Source organism: Musca vetustissima, unplaced genomic scaffold (genome assembly GCF_032173495.1).
Source record: "Musca vetustissima isolate MV318-11 ecotype Yass unplaced genomic scaffold, APGP_CSIRO_Mvet_v1 utg164488, whole genome shotgun sequence".
In the NCBI taxonomy this organism is placed as follows: domain Eukaryota; kingdom Metazoa; phylum Arthropoda; class Insecta; order Diptera; family Muscidae; genus Musca; species Musca vetustissima.
Genome location: NW_026888128.1, coordinates 35,159 through 52,758, shown reverse-complemented (window position 1 = coordinate 52,758; position 17,600 = coordinate 35,159). Strand labels below are relative to the sequence as shown.

The 17,600-nt window shown below is 36.9% G+C and overlaps 5 protein-coding genes across 5 annotated transcripts; 3 read left to right on the top strand and 2 right to left on the bottom strand.

Annotated features, from left to right (window-relative positions):
* The first annotated feature begins 440 nt into the window (after positions 1-440).
* LOC133335958 (UDP-N-acetylglucosamine transferase subunit ALG14 homolog) lies at positions 441-1,007 on the top strand. The gene has a single exon (XM_061544252.1). The coding sequence runs from the start codon at positions 441-443 to the stop codon at positions 1,005-1,007; it is 567 nt and encodes a 188-aa protein (XP_061400236.1).
* Positions 1,008-3,070: 2,063 nt separating this feature from the next.
* LOC133335957 (UDP-N-acetylglucosamine transferase subunit ALG14 homolog) lies at positions 3,071-3,673 on the top strand. The gene has a single exon (XM_061544251.1). The coding sequence runs from the start codon at positions 3,071-3,073 to the stop codon at positions 3,635-3,637; it is 567 nt and encodes a 188-aa protein (XP_061400235.1). The 3' UTR covers positions 3,638-3,673.
* Positions 3,674-3,815: 142 nt separating this feature from the next.
* LOC133335956 (uncharacterized) lies at positions 3,816-7,632 on the bottom strand. Its single transcript, XM_061544250.1, has 3 exons — positions 6,672-7,632; positions 6,024-6,608; positions 3,816-4,780 (listed from the first exon to the last, which is right to left on the bottom strand). The coding sequence occupies exons 1-3, from the start codon at positions 7,630-7,632 to the stop codon at positions 3,816-3,818; spliced, it is 2,511 nt and encodes an 836-aa protein (XP_061400234.1).
* A 927-nt stretch (positions 7,633-8,559) lies between these two features.
* LOC133335965 (tRNA (guanine-N(7)-)-methyltransferase non-catalytic subunit wuho) lies at positions 8,560-9,702 on the top strand. Its single transcript, XM_061544259.1, has one exon. It carries the CDS (start codon positions 8,563-8,565, stop codon positions 9,700-9,702), a length of 1,140 nt encoding a protein of 379 aa, XP_061400243.1. The 5' UTR covers positions 8,560-8,562.
* Positions 9,703-9,824: 122 nt separating this feature from the next.
* LOC133335963 (26S proteasome regulatory subunit 10B) lies at positions 9,825-12,362 on the bottom strand. Its single transcript, XM_061544257.1, has 5 exons — positions 12,243-12,362; positions 12,053-12,172; positions 10,824-11,544; positions 10,619-10,759; positions 9,825-9,971 (listed from the first exon to the last, which is right to left on the bottom strand). Exons 1-5 carry the CDS (start codon positions 12,346-12,348, stop codon positions 9,869-9,871), a joined length of 1,191 nt encoding a protein of 396 aa, XP_061400241.1. The 5' UTR covers positions 12,349-12,362; the 3' UTR covers positions 9,825-9,868.
* Positions 12,363-17,600: the final 5,238 nt, after the last annotated feature.

Genomic DNA, 17,600 nt, shown 5'->3' with positions numbered 1-17,600 from the left:
AGGGACCAATATAAGCCGGAGCTTACTCGTGTTAAAGCCAATCAGAACCGTTGCTTGGTATCTGTCATCCCCTACGTCACCCAATTCAATTCCATTCTATTATGTAAAATAAATCTTCATAGAGTAGGTTAACCCGGTAAAAAGTTCTAATGTAAACGCCGTGATTATAAAGGTTAATTAATTTAATACTAGCGAATTGAAAAATCCGCTTAAATTAATTATAAAAATTTCAACGGAAATATATATATTTTGTCTGCTATCATTTCAAGATGAATTAGCAAATAAAAACAAGAAGAACTTGCTTATCAGTTGACATTTCGATTCTGCCCCCCAAAAGAAACGATTAATCAATTAGTTGTAAGCTATCGATTTTTTATTATTCCAAAGTTTCCGAAAGTAAACAAAGTGACCAAAGGATAATTATCGTCATCATCATCATCATGGACACAAATCCAGTTTGGTGTATACTGGGCTCCGGTGGCCACACTGCTGAAATGTGCATTATCCTGCAAGGACTGTTCCAACGTACCAAAGATATTAGTAAATATAGGCCAATGAAATTTCTAGTCGCCAATACAGATACCACGTCCAAGGACAAAATCCAACTGGTCATGGATGAGTTGCAACAACCCGTCAGTGAAGATGACTTCATTTATATACCAAGGGCACGTGAAGTGGGGCAGAGTTGGTTTACAACAGTTTTTACATTTCTTTACGCCTTGGTTTGGAGTTTTTGGTTAGTATTTAAGGAAAAGCCGCGATTAATATTGTGCAATGGACCGGGGACATGTGTACCATTTTGTTTGGCCGGATTCATACAAAAGCTGGCACGAAGGTCGAAAACAAAACTGGTCTATGTTGAGAGTTTTTGTCGTGTCAACGATATATCTATGTCGGGACGGATATTGTTGCCTTATCTGGATGTGATGATAGTACAGTGGGAACCATTGACAAAAATCGAATATTTGGGTTGCAAAAAAATCAAATATTTTGGTAATATTTTATAAGCTTGTAATAATAACGATGATTTATTGTTTGTTAATAATATTAAGGAGGAGTCCAAAATGATGATTAAACAAAAACACAACACAAATTCTATTTAAGCAAAAAAGGTAACATAAGAAATAAATCAATTTAAAGTCTATAAAGCGGTTGAATGTTTGTGGGGGAGGAGGAGGATGGGGTTTACAGCAAGCAAACATCTAAGTGGGTGTTCATTTGTGTCTCTTCAACTTCCTTGGCACAGACGGGACACTGTCTTGTGGTCTTGTAAACATTACGTAAACGGAATCGTCTGGTGTTCTCATCTTCGGATGAGGAATTTAAATCTTGGGGCGATGAAATGTTAGATGCAGTAGTAGTATTATTTGTACTTCTACGTTGAATGCCAGATCGACGCAGAAATTCATCTTCTTCTTCATCATCTTCATCCATACTACTGGCTGATTGGATTGCTGCCAAATCGGCATCAGAATAACCGGCATTCCGCAATATATCTCGGGTGGTGGACGACGAAGGTTTGGGTCTACGTTTAGGTCTAGCCTCTTTTGAAATGGCAGCCAATTTTTTAAGTGCCGTTTTGGGTGGTAGTATTTTTCTTGTAATGCCCGTACAGCCATTAAGATGTTCCGCAAACACGGCACGGGTCATTTTACTTTGACATATGGGACATGTAATTATATCACTATCCGGATCCATTTGATGCCTGGACGATGAGGGTTTACAGTCATTTTCTCTTTTGAATTCTTTGAGTAGGGTATCTTCACCGAAGAATTCATCAATGACACTAGTATCAGCCAATTCTGCAGCTGCGCTAAGGCTATCATCATACTCATCGTCTATTAGTTCAATTTCATCATCACATAAATCTACCGATTCATCTATAATTTCTTGTTTTATTAATGTCTGTCTCTGATCCATGGTCATATTTTTGTTAATTTTTGGTTTTAAACCTTCTGTGTCGGAGTCGTCATCATCATCGGAGGAGAGTGTTATAACAGCTGGCGGTTGATCGTTTATCATCAGATCATCATCAACAACTTCCCATTTATTTTTCTTTCGGCCTGAACTTTCATCGGCCACAAAGATGATATCATCATTATCATTATTTGAAGATGGTGCATCACTGGATATACGCCGACGTTTGGAATCACCTAAAAGGAAAGGAATGAATAATTGGATTTACATATGAACTTAGGGAAAATTTATTTAAAGCAAACAATGCAAACGTCATCAATGTTTTGTTCGGGGTTTTAACGGTGTCATTTGCCTAAAATCGGACGAAAATATATATGTGGGGGCTATATCTAAATCAGAAGCGATTTCAACGAAACTTGCCAGAGTTTAATTTATATTAAATTCAGTACATTGCACAAAATTGTGTGCCAATCGAACAAACTTTAGGTCTTTGGTGCACCATTTACCTAAAATCGGAATATATATGGGAGCTATATGTAAATCATAACCGATGTTCACGAAACTTTGCATTCCTCATTCTATACTTAATTCAGTACGCTATGCCAAATTTCGTGCAAATCGAAGAATATATACTTTGGTTCACGATTTACATTAAATCGGACGAAATTATATATGGGAGCTATATCTAAATCTGAAACGATTTTTAAGAAACTTAACACACATCATTCCAGACCTAATGCAATACGCTGTGCGAAATTTCGTGCAAATCGAAAGATATATAAAGACTTTGGTGTAACATTTACATTAAATCGGACGAAAATATATATGGGAGCTATATCTAAATCTGAATCGATTTTCACGAAACTTAACATACATTACTCCACACTTAATTCAGTACGTTATGCAAAATTTCGTTCAAATCGAGAGATATATGGGGACCTTGGTGCACCATTTACTTAAAATCGGACGAAAATATATATGGAAGCAATATCTAAATCTAAACTGATTTATCCCAAATTCGACCCTAGGCAAAATAAATGAGCTGTGCCAAATTTCATCCAATTCGGATCATAAATGCGACCAGTACTTTGTTTACAATTTGACCGAAAGTAAACAAAGTGACCAAAGGATAATTATCGTCATCATCATCATCATGGACACAAATCCAGTTTGGTGTATACTGGGCTCCGGTGGCCACACTGCTGAAATGTGCATTATCCTGCAAGGACTGTTCCAACGTACCAAAGATATTAGTAAATATAGGCCAATGAAATTTCTAGTCGCCAATACAGATACCACGTCCAAGGACAAAATCCAACTGGTCATGGATGAGTTGCAACAACCCGTCAGTGAAGATGACTTCATTTATATACCAAGGGCACGTGAAGTGGGGCAGAGTTGGTTTACAACAGTTTTTACATTTCTTTACGCCTTGGTTTGGAGTTTTTGGTTAGTATTTAAGGAAAAGCCGCGATTAATATTGTGCAATGGACCGGGGACATGTGTACCATTTTGTTTGGCCGGATTCATACAAAAGCTGGCACGAAGGTCGAAAACAAAACTGGTCTATGTTGAGAGTTTTTGTCGAGTCAACGATATATCGATGTCGGGACGGATATTGTTGCCTTATCTGGATGTGATGATAGTACAGTGGGAACCATTGACAAAAATCGAATATTTGGGTTGCAAGAAAATCAAATATTTTGGTAATATTTTATAAGCTTGTAATAATAACGATGATTTATTGTTTGTTAATAATATTAAGGAGGAGTCCAAAATGATGATTAAACAAAAACACAACACAAATTCTATTTAAGCAAAAAAGGTAACATAAGAAATAAATCAATTTAAAGTCTATAAAGCGGTTGAATGTTTGTGGGGGAGGAGGAGGATGGGGTTTACAGCAAGCAAACATCTAAGTGGGTGTTCATTTGTGTCTCTTCAACTTCCTTGGCACAGACGGGACACTGTCTTGTGGTCTTGTAAACATTACGTAAACGGAATCGTCTGGTGTTCTCATCTTCAGATGAGGAATTTAAATCTTGGGGCGATGAAATGGTAGATGCAGTGGTAGTATTGTTGTTACTTCTACGTGAAATGCCAGATCGACGTAGAAATTCATCTTCTTCATCATCTTCATCCATACTACTGGCCGATTGGATTGCTGCCAAATCGGCATCAGAATAACCGGCATTCCGCAATATATCTCGTGTAGTGGACGACGAAGGTCTGGGTCTACGTTTAGGTCTAGCCTCTTTAGAAATGGCAGCCAATTTTTTAAGTGCCGTTTTGGGTGGTAGTATTTTTCTTGTAATGCCCGTACAGCCATTAAGATGTTCCGCAAACACGGCACGGGTCATTTTACTTTGACATATGGGACATGTAATTATATCACTATCCGGATCCATTTGATGCCTGGACGATGAGGGTTTACAGTCATTTTCTCTTTTGAATTCTTTGAGTAGGGTATCTTCACCGAAGAATTCATCAATGACACTGGTATCAGCCAATTCTGCAGCTGCGCTAAGGCTATCATCATACTCATCGTCTATTAGTTCAATTTCATCATCACATAAATCTACCGATTCATCTATAATTTCTTGTTTTATTAATGTCTGTCTCTGATCCATGGTCATATTTTTGTTAATTTTTGGTTTTAAACCTTCTGTGTCGGAGTCGTCATCATCATCGGAGGAGAGTGTTATAACAGCTGGCGGTTGATCGTTTATCATCAGATCATCATCAACAACTTCCCATTTATTTTTCTTTCGGCCTGAACTTTCATCGGCCACAAAGATGATATCATCATTATCATTATTTGAAGATGGTGCATCACTGGATATACGCCGACGTTTGGAATCACCTAAAAGGAAAGGAATGAATAATTGGATTTACATATGAACTTAGGGAAAATTTATTTAAAGCAAACAATGCAAACGTCATCAATGTTTTGTTCGGGGTTTTAACGGTGTCATTTGCCTAAAATCGGACGAAAATATATATGTGGGGGCTATATCTAAATCAGAAGCGATTTCAACGAAACTTGCCAGAGTTTAATTTATATTAAATTCAGTACATTGCACAAAATTGTGTGCCAATCGAACAAACTTTAGGTCTTTGGTGCACCATTTACCTAAAATCGGAATATATATGGGAGCTATATGTAAATCATAACCGATGTTCACGAAACTTTGCATTCCTCATTCTATACTTAATTCAGTACGCTATGCCAAATTTCGTGCAAATCGAAGAATATATACTTTGGTTCACGATTTACATTAAATCGGACGAAATTATATATGGGAGCTATATCTAAATCTGAAACGATTTTTAAGAAACTTAACACACATCATTCCAGACCTAATGCAATACGCTGTGCGAAATTTCGTGCAAATCGAAAGATATATAAAGACTTTGGTGTACCATTTACATTAAATCGGACGAAAATATATATGGGAGCTATATCTAAATCTGAAGCGATTTTCACGAAACTTAACATACATTACTCCAGACTTAATTCAGTACGCTATGCAAAATTTCGTGCAAATCGAGAGATATATAAGGACCTTGGTGCACCATTTACTTAAAATCGGACGAAAATATATATGGAAGCAATATCTAAATCTGAACTGATTTATCCCAAATTCGACCCTAGGCAAAATAAATGAGCTGTGCCAAATTTCATCCAATTCGAATCATAAATGCGACCAGTACTTTGTTTACAATTTGACATGGAGAGGCAAATGGTCGAACAGACATACAGAATCGACTCAGAAAATGATTCTATGTATATTCTCTAAAGGAGCCAAGTGTCTATCTCGTTTCCTTTTGCCTGTTACAAACATATGCACAAAGACATAATACCCTACACCACAGTGTGGTCACATATTTTATGTCCCAGCGATGGCTTGAACTATTCTTAGACGTCCTTGAGAGCTCTTCTTCTAGAAAAGTCCTATGTATAGTAAAACTTTGAAAGCCAGATCAAATATCTCCGAAATCATTGTATCTATTAGCTTTTGAAGGCCTCGCAAAAGTCTAATATCAGAAATTCTGACACATCAATTTATCTACCTATTTAATTCTATTTTCTAGCATGAACTCACCTGCTGATAAATCATTGCTATTCCTTTTATCATTAGAACTCGAAGTCCAACGAAAACCACCACCACTATTGCTACCACCAAAACGTTTGGACCATAGATCCCGCAAATGTTTACGATCTACCGTCTCACCCTCAGGACTAGAGGAGATAGATACGTTATGTGAACTATTTGTCAGAGACATGCCACGACCCCAATCACTTGAACTAGCCGACGAGTTGGTTGTTTTGAAGCCTGATACAGCACGACCAGGATTACCTCCTCCTCCCGATGGGGATGAGGAGCTACAACCGCCTAAACCACCAATATCTTTAAAACCCACTACATTGCGAAGATTGCCCACAGCAGGTGTGCGTGGTGTTGTGGTAGTGGTATTTCGTTTACCCGCTGCAGAACCTGCACCTGCTCCTCCTGTTCTATTCAAATCCACATTAAATGGATCTGATGATAAGCCAGGATATGATGATGGTGGGAAAGCCTTAGCTATGGATGATGTATTTGTGGGGGTATTGTTGTTATTGGTGGTTGTGTTCGTTTTAGTTTTGGGATTTAATAGCATGGTACCCCCACCATTGGTTTTAACAGGTCCTGCAAGAGTAAAGGTGGACATGAAACATAACAAAAAAAAGAGATTTTTTTTGCAAAACCCACCTTTAAAGCCACCATTTAAATTACCAAAGCCCTTAACATTTGATGAAGCCGACGACGATGATGACGTACTGTTTGCTGTCGAAGTTTGTGGTGTGAAAAACTTACGTAAATCTGTGGATCCTGCCGGTGCTGCTGATGCCTTGCCATCCTTTTCTTTGGTCGATGGACGGCCCTTCTTTTTCTTTTCGGGTTCTTTGATTTTCATAAATGTGCCACCACACGATTCATGATGACTGGCCCACCATTGATCATTAGGACCCGGAGCACGATTCGATGACCGCTTAACATAACCAAAAAATGGTGAACGATCCTGACAGATGCCATTACAACGCCACCAATGTTGTTTGTACAGCTGCACTTCATCATGGAATGTGTGGTAGACGGTGATGTTAGTCCCCGCCACCGTATTAATGCTATGCATAATTTTCTTAAAATTTGGACCATGACCACCGTTACCCTCACGTATATTCAATACAAAACAATAGGCATGTATCATTTCGTGCAACATGGTCTCAACCAAATCTTTGCGTGTTCTCAGCTTCAACAACGGCTCACTCAGCCGAATGGTGATATCCATGCCATAACGATTCCGACGCGAGTAACATATTCCAGCACAGCTGTACATACGTTTACTCCATTCCAGAGTAACACATTTCAGTCGTCCCTGAAAGAACTTCGTATCGAATTGTCCAAAGAGTGAGAAAATATCTGGTGTTGGATCCAATGTCTCCCACTGGGGATGAACCAGATTCTGGGTGCGATTAAGAAATTCTTCATCGAGATTTGAATGGGGATTACTGCGTTTAATTTGTAGAGGTTTTTTGTTTTTAATGCTGAAATTCTTTACCGGCGGCTTCTTAAAATCGATTTCTTCTATATCACTATCGCCCTCACCTTCCAGGGCATTCAGGCGTTTTTGCATTTCCAATGCATACAAATAGTCTGCATCTTCCGACGACATATTGACGCTTTTACGATTTCTTTAACAATGAGTTTAATTATTCATTCGGAAATTAATTTTTGCATTACTTCACAGTTGTATTCGGAGGATTGAACAAAAAGAATTTTTTGGCGCTGCCCTAAACAAGATGTAAACAAATTTTTGCAATATGTTACCATATTACCAGATCTTTTGAGAATTGACATTATAGTTGCCACTTGTTGAAATCAATGTGATAAATTGAAATTGATAACCATCTAAAAATTATCACTACAACACACAGTGAGCCCGCAATGCAAAATTTTGGCCTAAAGTCTAAAAAGTTAAAATGTTAGCTTAAAAATCGTTACTCAGGGGGTTTCGGGGTCGCTGACTACGAATCCGGAATCAGATTTTAAAAATTCAAAATGTCGGTTCCAATATGGCGGACTTTATTTCCAAAAATTGATTAGATTCGCATCAGTCCGATGTTTTCGGGGTCCCTGCTTACGAATCCGGCATCAGATTCAAAATCCGGCATCAGATTCAAAATAGCGGATCCCATATGGCGTACAGCATAATCTGCTAAGAAAAGGCATTTTTTTATTTAATAGTTTTTGCAATAGCTTAGTCCTAAAAAAGATAAAATATGTTGTTAGCATTTCGTGGTGGACATGAGAGGTCACAATATCAAACCAGCAAATTTGGGCAAGAGTCTCATTCAAAAGTGATAGTGTGTACACCGCTTTATCCCATGAATGCAATCTTAATTTGCCTTGTCACTAGGCCACTTTATTTATCTATATACAGTAACACTATTGAGAAGTACTCGGTACTTACACTTTTTGACAGTCAACAACAGCAACTCAACAGCTGATTCATTATTATTCTCTCATTGGACTACAAAGCACGCACACACCGGCCAACACGTTGTTTATCTTTCCCATTTTTTTTGTTAATACCAAAAGAAATATGACCAGCGTATTTTATGTGGAACCCGAATTAGTCATTGCCCTAAATAGGAGTGTTATTTTTGTGAATCCAAATGACTTGCAAATATTTAAGGAAATCATTTTACCAGAGGACTTGACAAGCTGTGGCTTAAAAGAAGGAGGAAATGTAAACAATGAGGATAATGAACAAGGTGATGAGAAAACCACACATAAACAAAATCTGACCAAGGAACTGCCAACAATACAACATGTTAAGATGTCACCGAATCGCCAACTGGTGGCCATAACCACTTCAGGACAAAAAGCTGTGCTGTTATACACCTTGCGACCTGAACTTGCTAAATTGGTGTCGATAAGAAATTTGGCTCGTGCCTCCAGTGCCATTACATTTAGTGCGGATTCTAAACGTTTGCTGGTGTGCGACAAGACTGGAGATTGTTATGAATATAGTTGTGAAGATTTCGAGGCAGCTCCCAAAATTCTATTGGGTCACTTGAGTATTGTCTATGATGTATTGTGGTCAGCGGATGAAAAATACATTGTAACCTGTGATAGAGATGATAAAATACGTGTTACCAATTATCCCGAGACAGCAGAAATCCACACATACTGTTTGGGTCACAAGGAGTTCGTCGCTGGCATGGCATTGCTGAATGAGAACACTTTGTTATCCGTTTCTGGTGATAAAACCCTAAAACTGTGGAACTACAAAGAAGGCAAAGAATTGAAGACAATCGAATTACCAGCACCTGGTATTAAATTAGCTTTAAAATGTCACAATTCAAATAAATTTGAATTGGCCGTGTTGTTGCATCAACCCAATGAATGTGTGGTGCAATACGAAATTACCCAAGGAGAAAATGGACAATGGGAATTTAGTGTCGGGGAGGTGTTAAATTTCCCAGATGTTATTTGCTGCAATTTGGCTTATGCCGGAGAACGTCTTTATGTTGTGGGTGTTGTCAATGATCATTTGACGATAAGATTGTCACCCCAAAGCCCCGAGCCACCAACAAATTGGTTGAGCGTCATAGAAGAACAATTCAAAGATTACACCTGGACACCCGAAGATATCTCAGCATGGTTTAAAAAGAAATTCGATAATGTTAGTGAATATTTGGAACGTAAAAAGAGACGCATCGAAGAGAAACAAAAATAAAGGACAAATTTCAGGATGTTTTTTTTTTCGTATTTTACAAATATTGTATTTTTTTATTTTATATGGGAGGAAAACAAGCAAATGTTTAAATTAGAATGATTAATTTCTTTATATAATTATTTTTTTTAATGTGTAAAAAATAAAGTATGCATTTTTTCGTTTAATTTTAGACTGGTTTATAATCCAATTTGCTTTCCAATTTCTTGTTGTCGGACACCTTGCGTACAGCTTTCATGAAATCTTCCTGAATGACATATTCACGTTCAGCTCTGGAAAAAGATGAGAGAAAGAAGAAATGTTGAATTTTGGTATAAATTTAGACTCATTGAAAAAATTAGGTCAAATATTTTGGAGCCTATTGATTTTTTTTTAAATCCACGCCTCCCAAAAAATATTTTTTTTAAATCCAAGCCTTACAATAAAATATTTATTAAAAATCCATGCCTCCCAAAAAATATTTTTTAAAATCCTCGCCTCCCAAAAACATAGTTTTTAAAAATCCACGCCTCCCAAAAAATATTTTTTAAAATCCACGCCTTCCAAAAAAAATATTTTTTAAAATCCACGCCTTTCAAAAAATATTTTTTTTTTAAATCCACGCCTCCCAAAAAATTTTTTTTAAAAATCCATGCCTCCCAAAAAAAAATATTTTTTAAAATCCACGCCTTTCAAAAATATTTTTTTTAAATCCACGCCTCCCAAAAAATATTTTTTTAAATCCACGCCTCCCAAAAAATATTTTTTTAAATCCACGCCTCCCAAAAAAATATTTTTTAAAAATGCACGCCTCTCAAAAAATATTTTTTTTAAAAATCCACGTCTCCCAAAAAATATTTCTTAAAAATCCACGCCTCCCAAAAAATATTTTTTTTTAAATACACGCCTTAAATTTAAATCAATGGTAAAATTCACTTACCTAATTGCAAAAAGACCAGCTTCGGTGCAAACATTACGCAAATCAGCACCATTGAAATTATCCGAAAGTTTGACAATGGCTTCATAATCGATTTCTCCATGTTTGGCAATTTTTTGAGCATGGATTTTCAAGATTTCCATTCTGTAAAATTAATATAATAATTTAATATTTCCTTATAAAATATTTAACGATAAAAAATGTTTACCTAGCTTGTTCATTTGGCAGTGGAATTTCAATTTTACGATCCAAACGACCGGGACGCAACAGGGCAGGATCCAATGTATCGGGACGATTTGTGGCCATAATTATTTTAACCTGACCCAAGGCATCAAAACCATCCATTTGATTCAGCAGCTCCATAAGAGTACGTTGAATTTCACGATCAGCCGAAGTACCCTCCGAAAAACGACGACCACCAATGGCATCTATTTCATCCATAAATATAATACAGGGTTGATGATCGCGTGCATAATTGAACATTTCACGAATCAAACGTGCCGATTCACCAATATATTTATCAACAATGGCAGATGAGACAACTTTAAGGAAGTTGGCATCCAGCTGGGATGCCACAGCACGAGCAAGTAAAGTTTTACCCGTACCGGGTGGACCATATAAAAGACAACCCTTGGGTGGTGTAATACCAACACGTAAGAAAAGTTCAGGATTTAGCAGAGGCAATTCAATAACTTCACGCAATTCACGAATTTGTTCAGAAAGACCACCAATAGCGGAATATTTGACATCACCAGGATCTTCGTGTGACATATTATAGACCAAGGGATCAACTTCACGTGGCAGATAACGCATAATGGTTAGGGTGGTCATGTCCAAGGCAACACGGGTTCCCGATTTCAATTTTGTCTTGTCCAATTGACGGCGACAGCCAACAACATAACGTGGACCATTTGTGGCCTTAACGATAACTGGAAAAGAAATTAAAAACAAATATTAGAAAAATATGATTAAAAAATAAAAGCGATTTGGAGGTAGTTTAGGGGTCCTTTGAGATTACTACAGCTATATATTGAGCTGTAACTTGGTTACAGTGATATAAATAAAGATATGGAAATATTTTATGGTTCCATTGAGATTACTATAGCTTTGTATTGAGCTGTAACTTGGTTACAATGATATGGCTTTTTTATAGGTAAAAATGCATCGACAATGTTGTTTTACTTTCAAAATTAAAAACGTATTTAAATGTTTGGAAAAGGTAGTTGGAGATCGTAGACTCCACTGTCATGGGACTTTGCAAGATGATTGGCCTTGATTTAAGCATTTTAACTATCAACATATCATTCAAAATCTTCATTGTTTTAAAAATAAATGTATTATCGTGAACATAGGCAAATTTTCCTAGATTTAGCTATAGGCCATTTTGTACAAAAAGTTTGCCCCTTAACCCCTTGCCATTTAATTGTTTGTTCTTACATTTATCTTCGGTAAGCTGCTTCAACACTTCTCCGACAATTTGGCCAACACTCTGTAAGGCTTTCAAATCATTCTCCGATTTATCATATTGTTTTGTTAGCTCCTTAATTTCTTCACGCTCTATAAAAGGAAATAAAACGAAAAATTAAAATATGTTCCTCGTCCAGTATTCTTTCCGGCATATACTTACTTTCCTTCAGTCGGGACTCGACTTCTTTGTGTTCCAATAACTTTTTCCGATATTCAAAGAGTGCCTTCTCTCGCACACCATCAGCAGGAACAGTACCAGTTGTCATTATTTATATATTATTTACTGTTGCCAATTAAATTTATTAATACAAATTCGTTGAATTTATTGGCTGAGTTTTGTATTGGCAATTGCGTGAATTTGCAATTTTTTGTATGTTGTCAGTAATGCTGCTTCTTCTTCGTGTTGCTGCAGCAACCGCTTGTCATTTATATTTTGGGAAGTGTTCAGAGAGAGAGGGATGAGTCTCATTACATTGTGTTACAAGTACGACCTCATGGAAAATGCGTTTTTTTGTTTCAGAGGTTAAAAAATACATTAACATTTTTAAAAGTAAGTAAGTTTTAAAAGTAATCATAAAAAATCTACACTTTAATTCAGAACCTTAAAATATTTAAAAAAAAATTTACACTTTAATTCAGAACCTTAAAATATTGAAAAAAATTACACTTTAATTCAGAACCTTAAAATATTTAAAAAAAGCCCACGTCATGTTGGGTGCTTTGAAAATATTTGAAAAAACTACGCCTTAATTGGGTACCTTAAACCTATATTAAAAAATCCATGCCTTAATTGGGTACCTTAAACCTATATTAAAAAATCCATGCCTTAATTGGGTACCTTAAAACTATATTTAAAAAATCCACGCCTTAATTGTGTACCTTAAAACTATATTTAAAAAATCCACGCCTTAATTGTGTACCTTAAAACTATATTTAAAAAATCCACGCCTTAGTTGGGTGCTTTAAAACCCATATGAAAATGCAGGTTCTCTTATTGAATTTTCAATTTTCTTTTTGACATATGTGAACACAATTTCAGAGTTGTATTTTAATAAACATCTGACAATTTTATTCAACAGCAAAAATGAATACACTGAGAGTTTAGGATATTAAAAATCTATGAATACTAATGAAACGTCAATGAATTTTTAGTAAGAGATAAGTGAAAAAAATTTAATTTTTTTTAAATTTTAATGCAGTTTTAATAAAACTCTCTTAAGAAAATCAATCTTTTTCGATAACAACTCCAACACAAATACAACTATGGACAAAGCCTGCATAATTATTAATACCCATATGAAACCCATAATTTGTTTCATATTTATTAATAATTGACTCTCGTATTTAGTCGAATATGTAGTACGTGACACACTAAATGCCTCCAAGGACTTTTTACGCCAACGTTCCAAAAATCCCGTCTGATGATAAACCAATAAAATGCGATGTAATCGCTGAGCCAAATACGAATGTTTCGGAAGATAAAAGCTTAACTGTTGATCATTCAATTTCAAGGTGAGTAATACCAATACTTGACCTCTGGACAATTCCGTGTGGACATAATAGTAGATGAATTCTCTTACCGTTATACCGACATAATTTACATGGGAATTTTTATCGACATATCTTAGGGGTTCCATTTCATCGGTGGTATTCAAGACAATTAAGGGAAATGATTTGTCCATAAAATGTGGTATATTCCTTAGCAGAGGTTCCGATCTTTGGGTACATACAGCCCTATAACCAGCTGCTGCCAAATCCGAAAAGCTGTTTGGTGGCGACCGATAGAATTGTGTATGATATAAATAGAAGAGTAGAGATTGATAAACCGAACGCAAAATAAATGCCGAAAACATCCATATAACGAAAGAAGCTCGTGGTGAAAATCGTTTGGGTATTCGTATAGAAGGTACTCCCAACAGGGATTCCACAATTTGCCATGTAGAGGCGGAACGTACACGTTTCTGTCGGAAATAATTGATAATTATTAAAATAATGCAACTTATTAATAAAATAATCCAAGTGGCGGTATCGAAGGGAAATAATAACATATCCATTGATTCGTAGTTATTTTGTCGGCGTACTACCACAGCGACCAGGGGTAAATTGTAGGTAACATAACTGGGCGTAGCCAAGGCATCTGTTTCGGGAGTACGGCGTAAAAATCCTGCGGATATATTTGTAGCTCGTTGCTGGAGCTGTGAGGAAAGGGGAGGAGAGAACATTAAATTTGAGAAAGTTCCACTTATTGAAAAATTATATTGTGGGCTTTCATTGGGCGCCATATCTTTGTATACAAATTGTGGGTAGTGAATAGCTTACCTTAAAAATTGTTATGTATTATAAAAATCTGATTAATTTCTACTCACCAATTTAAATGGATCCGTTCGCTTATTGCCCAATGCCAATTCCTTCATAAGATTTTCCTTATCATAGGTAAAATTCATATCAGCACTTAAAGCTTTTAATATGACAATTTCGAGACCATGAAATTTATCCGTTTCATTGATAGGGAATATAATAAACGGTGGCACCTCCCAAAGACTCACGTGTATTGGACAACCGTGGAGATTTCGTAATTTATGCGGAAACATAATGTCATTGACGAAATGTTCGCCATCGAATTGATTTATTAACACCGGATCGGTTTGATAGCATGCATTCTCACGAAATGGAAAATAGGTATAGATCAATACTTCGCCTCGCGAATTTTGGATCATCACATTACAATTAAGCCAATAATTATCTAGGCAATATTGTAGAATTTTTTGTCGTTGTTCGGGTACCGTTTCGTCAGGTACTTGTAGAAATATTACATAGAACTCTTGAGTATCGTAGATGCTATTGTGTCGTGATATATTAGTACGCTTTAAATTCTCAAACGAATCCACCATTATCATGTTCATTAAAAGCCTTCCATGTACCGCGACATCTTGTCGTTTGTGGTTGTAATTTATCAACCTGATGGCCATAAAACCCCATGTGGCAAATAACCGAGCCATTAGATCTTGAAACCATAGTTCAGGTGCCAGTTCACTGGTCGATATTGTTATCACCACAGAGTTGGACATTTTAAGAAAAATATTTTCTATAATATAGCGTAAAGCTGTGGCCACAAAATTATTAACATCCTCCGACTGTAGTATTGTCACGGAACGCAATGGATCCGTTTCGAATAGGGTGTAATTCATTTTTGGTAACTTCCGTTCGATTTGGGATTTAGTTGAGAAGTGATAATGTTTTTTTTATTACCTTTAGAGTTTTTATGAGCGATGTGTGCTTAATTATGTCGTATGTTTATTAATTAGGAGAACAAATTATTCAAAAAAATATTCAAGATGAAGATAAGTTCCATATCGGATAAGGGGTGGGGATATTAAGTGTAAATAGTTGGTTCTAATTAGGAAAGAAACTGATTTAACAAACAAAAACAAATAAATAAATGCGAAACATAATATTGAAGTGGGTAATAAAATCTCTTAAAAAATTCAAGTCTTTAAATAAAAAGTCCTTGATAAAATCAAAACCTTTATATGGTCCTTGGCATAGCTCGCTTTGGCGGATGTACTCAAGAAGTACAAAGCCGATATTATTGCCTTACAGGAAATGCGATGGAAAGGGACAGGCGTAAGGAAATTAGACGATTACGCACTGTATTATAGCTGCCATGAAACGAGACATGAATTTGGCTGCGGATTTATGGTTAACAGGAGAATAATAGACCTCGTCTCCAGATTCACTCCAGTAGATGGCGAATTGCTATAATCCGCATAAAAGCGAAGTTATCTTCTACACCAGTCTTATTTGCGCCCATGCTCCGACTGAAGACAAAGATGAGCAGACCAAATACATATTTTACGAGCGCCTAGAAACAGCATATGATCGCTTCCTGGTCATGCCATTAAAATTCTGCTATGAGATTTTAATGCAAAAATTGGAAGGGAAAAAATTGTCGGAAAATTCAGCCTCCACGAAGAAACATCCGACAACGGCATGAGTATGATTAACTTCACGGCAGCATAAAACATGGCAGTTAGCAGCACCAGATTCAAGCATTTCGATATACACAAGGCCACCTGGATTTCTCCTGATCAAGCAATGAGTAATCAAATTGATGATGTTGTGATAGACTAAAGGCATTCATTCAGTGTATTAGACGTTCGATCGAACCGAGGAGCGAATATCGATTCGGATCAATACCTTGTAGCAGCCAAGGTTTGCACTCGTCTTAATGTTGCAGCAAAGGTGCGATCTAACACAACACGGGAACTCGACGTCGAAAATCTGCAAACACAACAGGTAGCCTACTCCGCTCAACATAACCACCTGCTTGACGAAAGCACTTCTTTTGTCACGATAATAGTATAGAAGCACCATCGCAAAGAATAGCCCACTGCCTACAAACTGCTGCAAAAGCAACACTTGGGTACCAAAAACCACCACCAAGAAATCCATGGTACGATCAGAGGTGTCGTAATGTTACTGATGTGAAAAATACAGCGTATAGGGCAGCCCTGCAGACAGAAGCAATACGTAATGCGATGGAGAATTGTCTGGAGAAAAGGAGAGAGGAGAAACGTGTTTTAAGGAAATAGAAGAAAGAACCAGAAAGTGAGAATAAGAAGATCGAGATGTACAGGAGTAAGAATGAAGTCCGAAAATTTTACCAACGAGTAAAACACCAAACCGAAGGCTTTGGCGCAGGCACATCCTCCTGTAGAGATGAAGATGGAAACCTGGTTACATACAGCGTGTTGAGGATCTGAAAGGAGGATTTTGAAAATCTTCTGGTATCAAATAGTGGCGGTGAAGAAGATACCCCAGAACCAATAACAGATGAGGGTATAGAATGTATGCCACCTAGCCAAGATGCGGTCATAAAATCAATTAATCGGCTCAAGAACAATAAAGCAGCAGGAGCCGACGGGTTACCAGCCGAACTATTCAAGACTGGTGGTCAGATGCTGGTCAGTAGCATGCACCTAATTAGTACAATTTGTACAATTTGTAATTAGTACAATTTGGCTAGAGGGATGCACGCCCAATAATTGGAACCTCAGCATCCTATGTCCCGTGCACAAAAAAGGAGACAAGACGATATGTGCCAACTATAGAGGAATAAAGTGCTACCCAGCGTTGAAGCGAATGGTCAACGACATTATTGGACCATACCAATGCAGCTTCAGACCTGGCAAATCCACTACTGACCAGATTTCCACTCTGCGCCAAATCCTGGAAAAGACCAACGAAAAACACATCGACACATTCCACCTATTCGTCGACTATAAAACCGCATTCAACAGCCCAATCCGTTCAGAGGTGTCTAGAGTCATGTAGACGTTCGGCATTCCTTCCAAAATTAATTCGGCTATGCAAGATAACTTTAATTGGCACAAGATCAACAGTTAAAGCCAGAAAGGACCTATCGGAACCCTTTTAATATCGAACGAGGGAAAGTCAAAGTGACAGTTTGTCGTGTGATCTTTTTAACATCCTACTGGAAAAGGTAATACGAGAGGCA

Bases quoted from the DNA above. Each gene is read 5' to 3' on its own strand.
- LOC133335958 (XM_061544252.1), top strand. From the start codon at position 441: ATGGACACAAATCCAGTTTGGTGTATACTGGGCTCCGGTGGCCACACT.
- LOC133335965 (XM_061544259.1), top strand. From the start codon at position 8,563: ATGACCAGCGTATTTTATGTGGAACCCGAATTAGTCATTGCCCTAAAT.
- LOC133335957 (XM_061544251.1), top strand. From the start codon at position 3,071: ATGGACACAAATCCAGTTTGGTGTATACTGGGCTCCGGTGGCCACACT.
- LOC133335956 (XM_061544250.1), bottom strand. From the start codon at position 7,632: ATGTCGTCGGAAGATGCAGACTATTTGTATGCATTGGAAATGCAAAAA. The intron at 6,609-6,671 runs GTGGGTTTTGCA...TTACTCTTGCAG, and splicing joins TTTAAATGGTGGCTTTAAAG to GACCTGTTAAAACCAATGGT. The intron at 4,781-6,023 runs GTGAGTTCATGC...CTTTCCTTTTAG, and splicing joins TAGCAATGATTTATCAGCAG to GTGATTCCAAACGTCGGCGT.
- LOC133335963 (XM_061544257.1), bottom strand. From the start codon at position 12,348: ATGACAACTGGTACTGTTCCTGCTGATGGTGTGCGAGAGAAGGCACTC. The intron at 10,760-10,823 runs GTAAACATTTTT...TTAATTTTACAG, and splicing joins CTGCCAAATGAACAAGCTAG to AATGGAAATCTTGAAAATCC. The intron at 9,972-10,618 runs GTAAGTGAATTT...ATCTTTTTCCAG, and splicing joins GCTGGTCTTTTTGCAATTAG to AGCTGAACGTGAATATGTCA.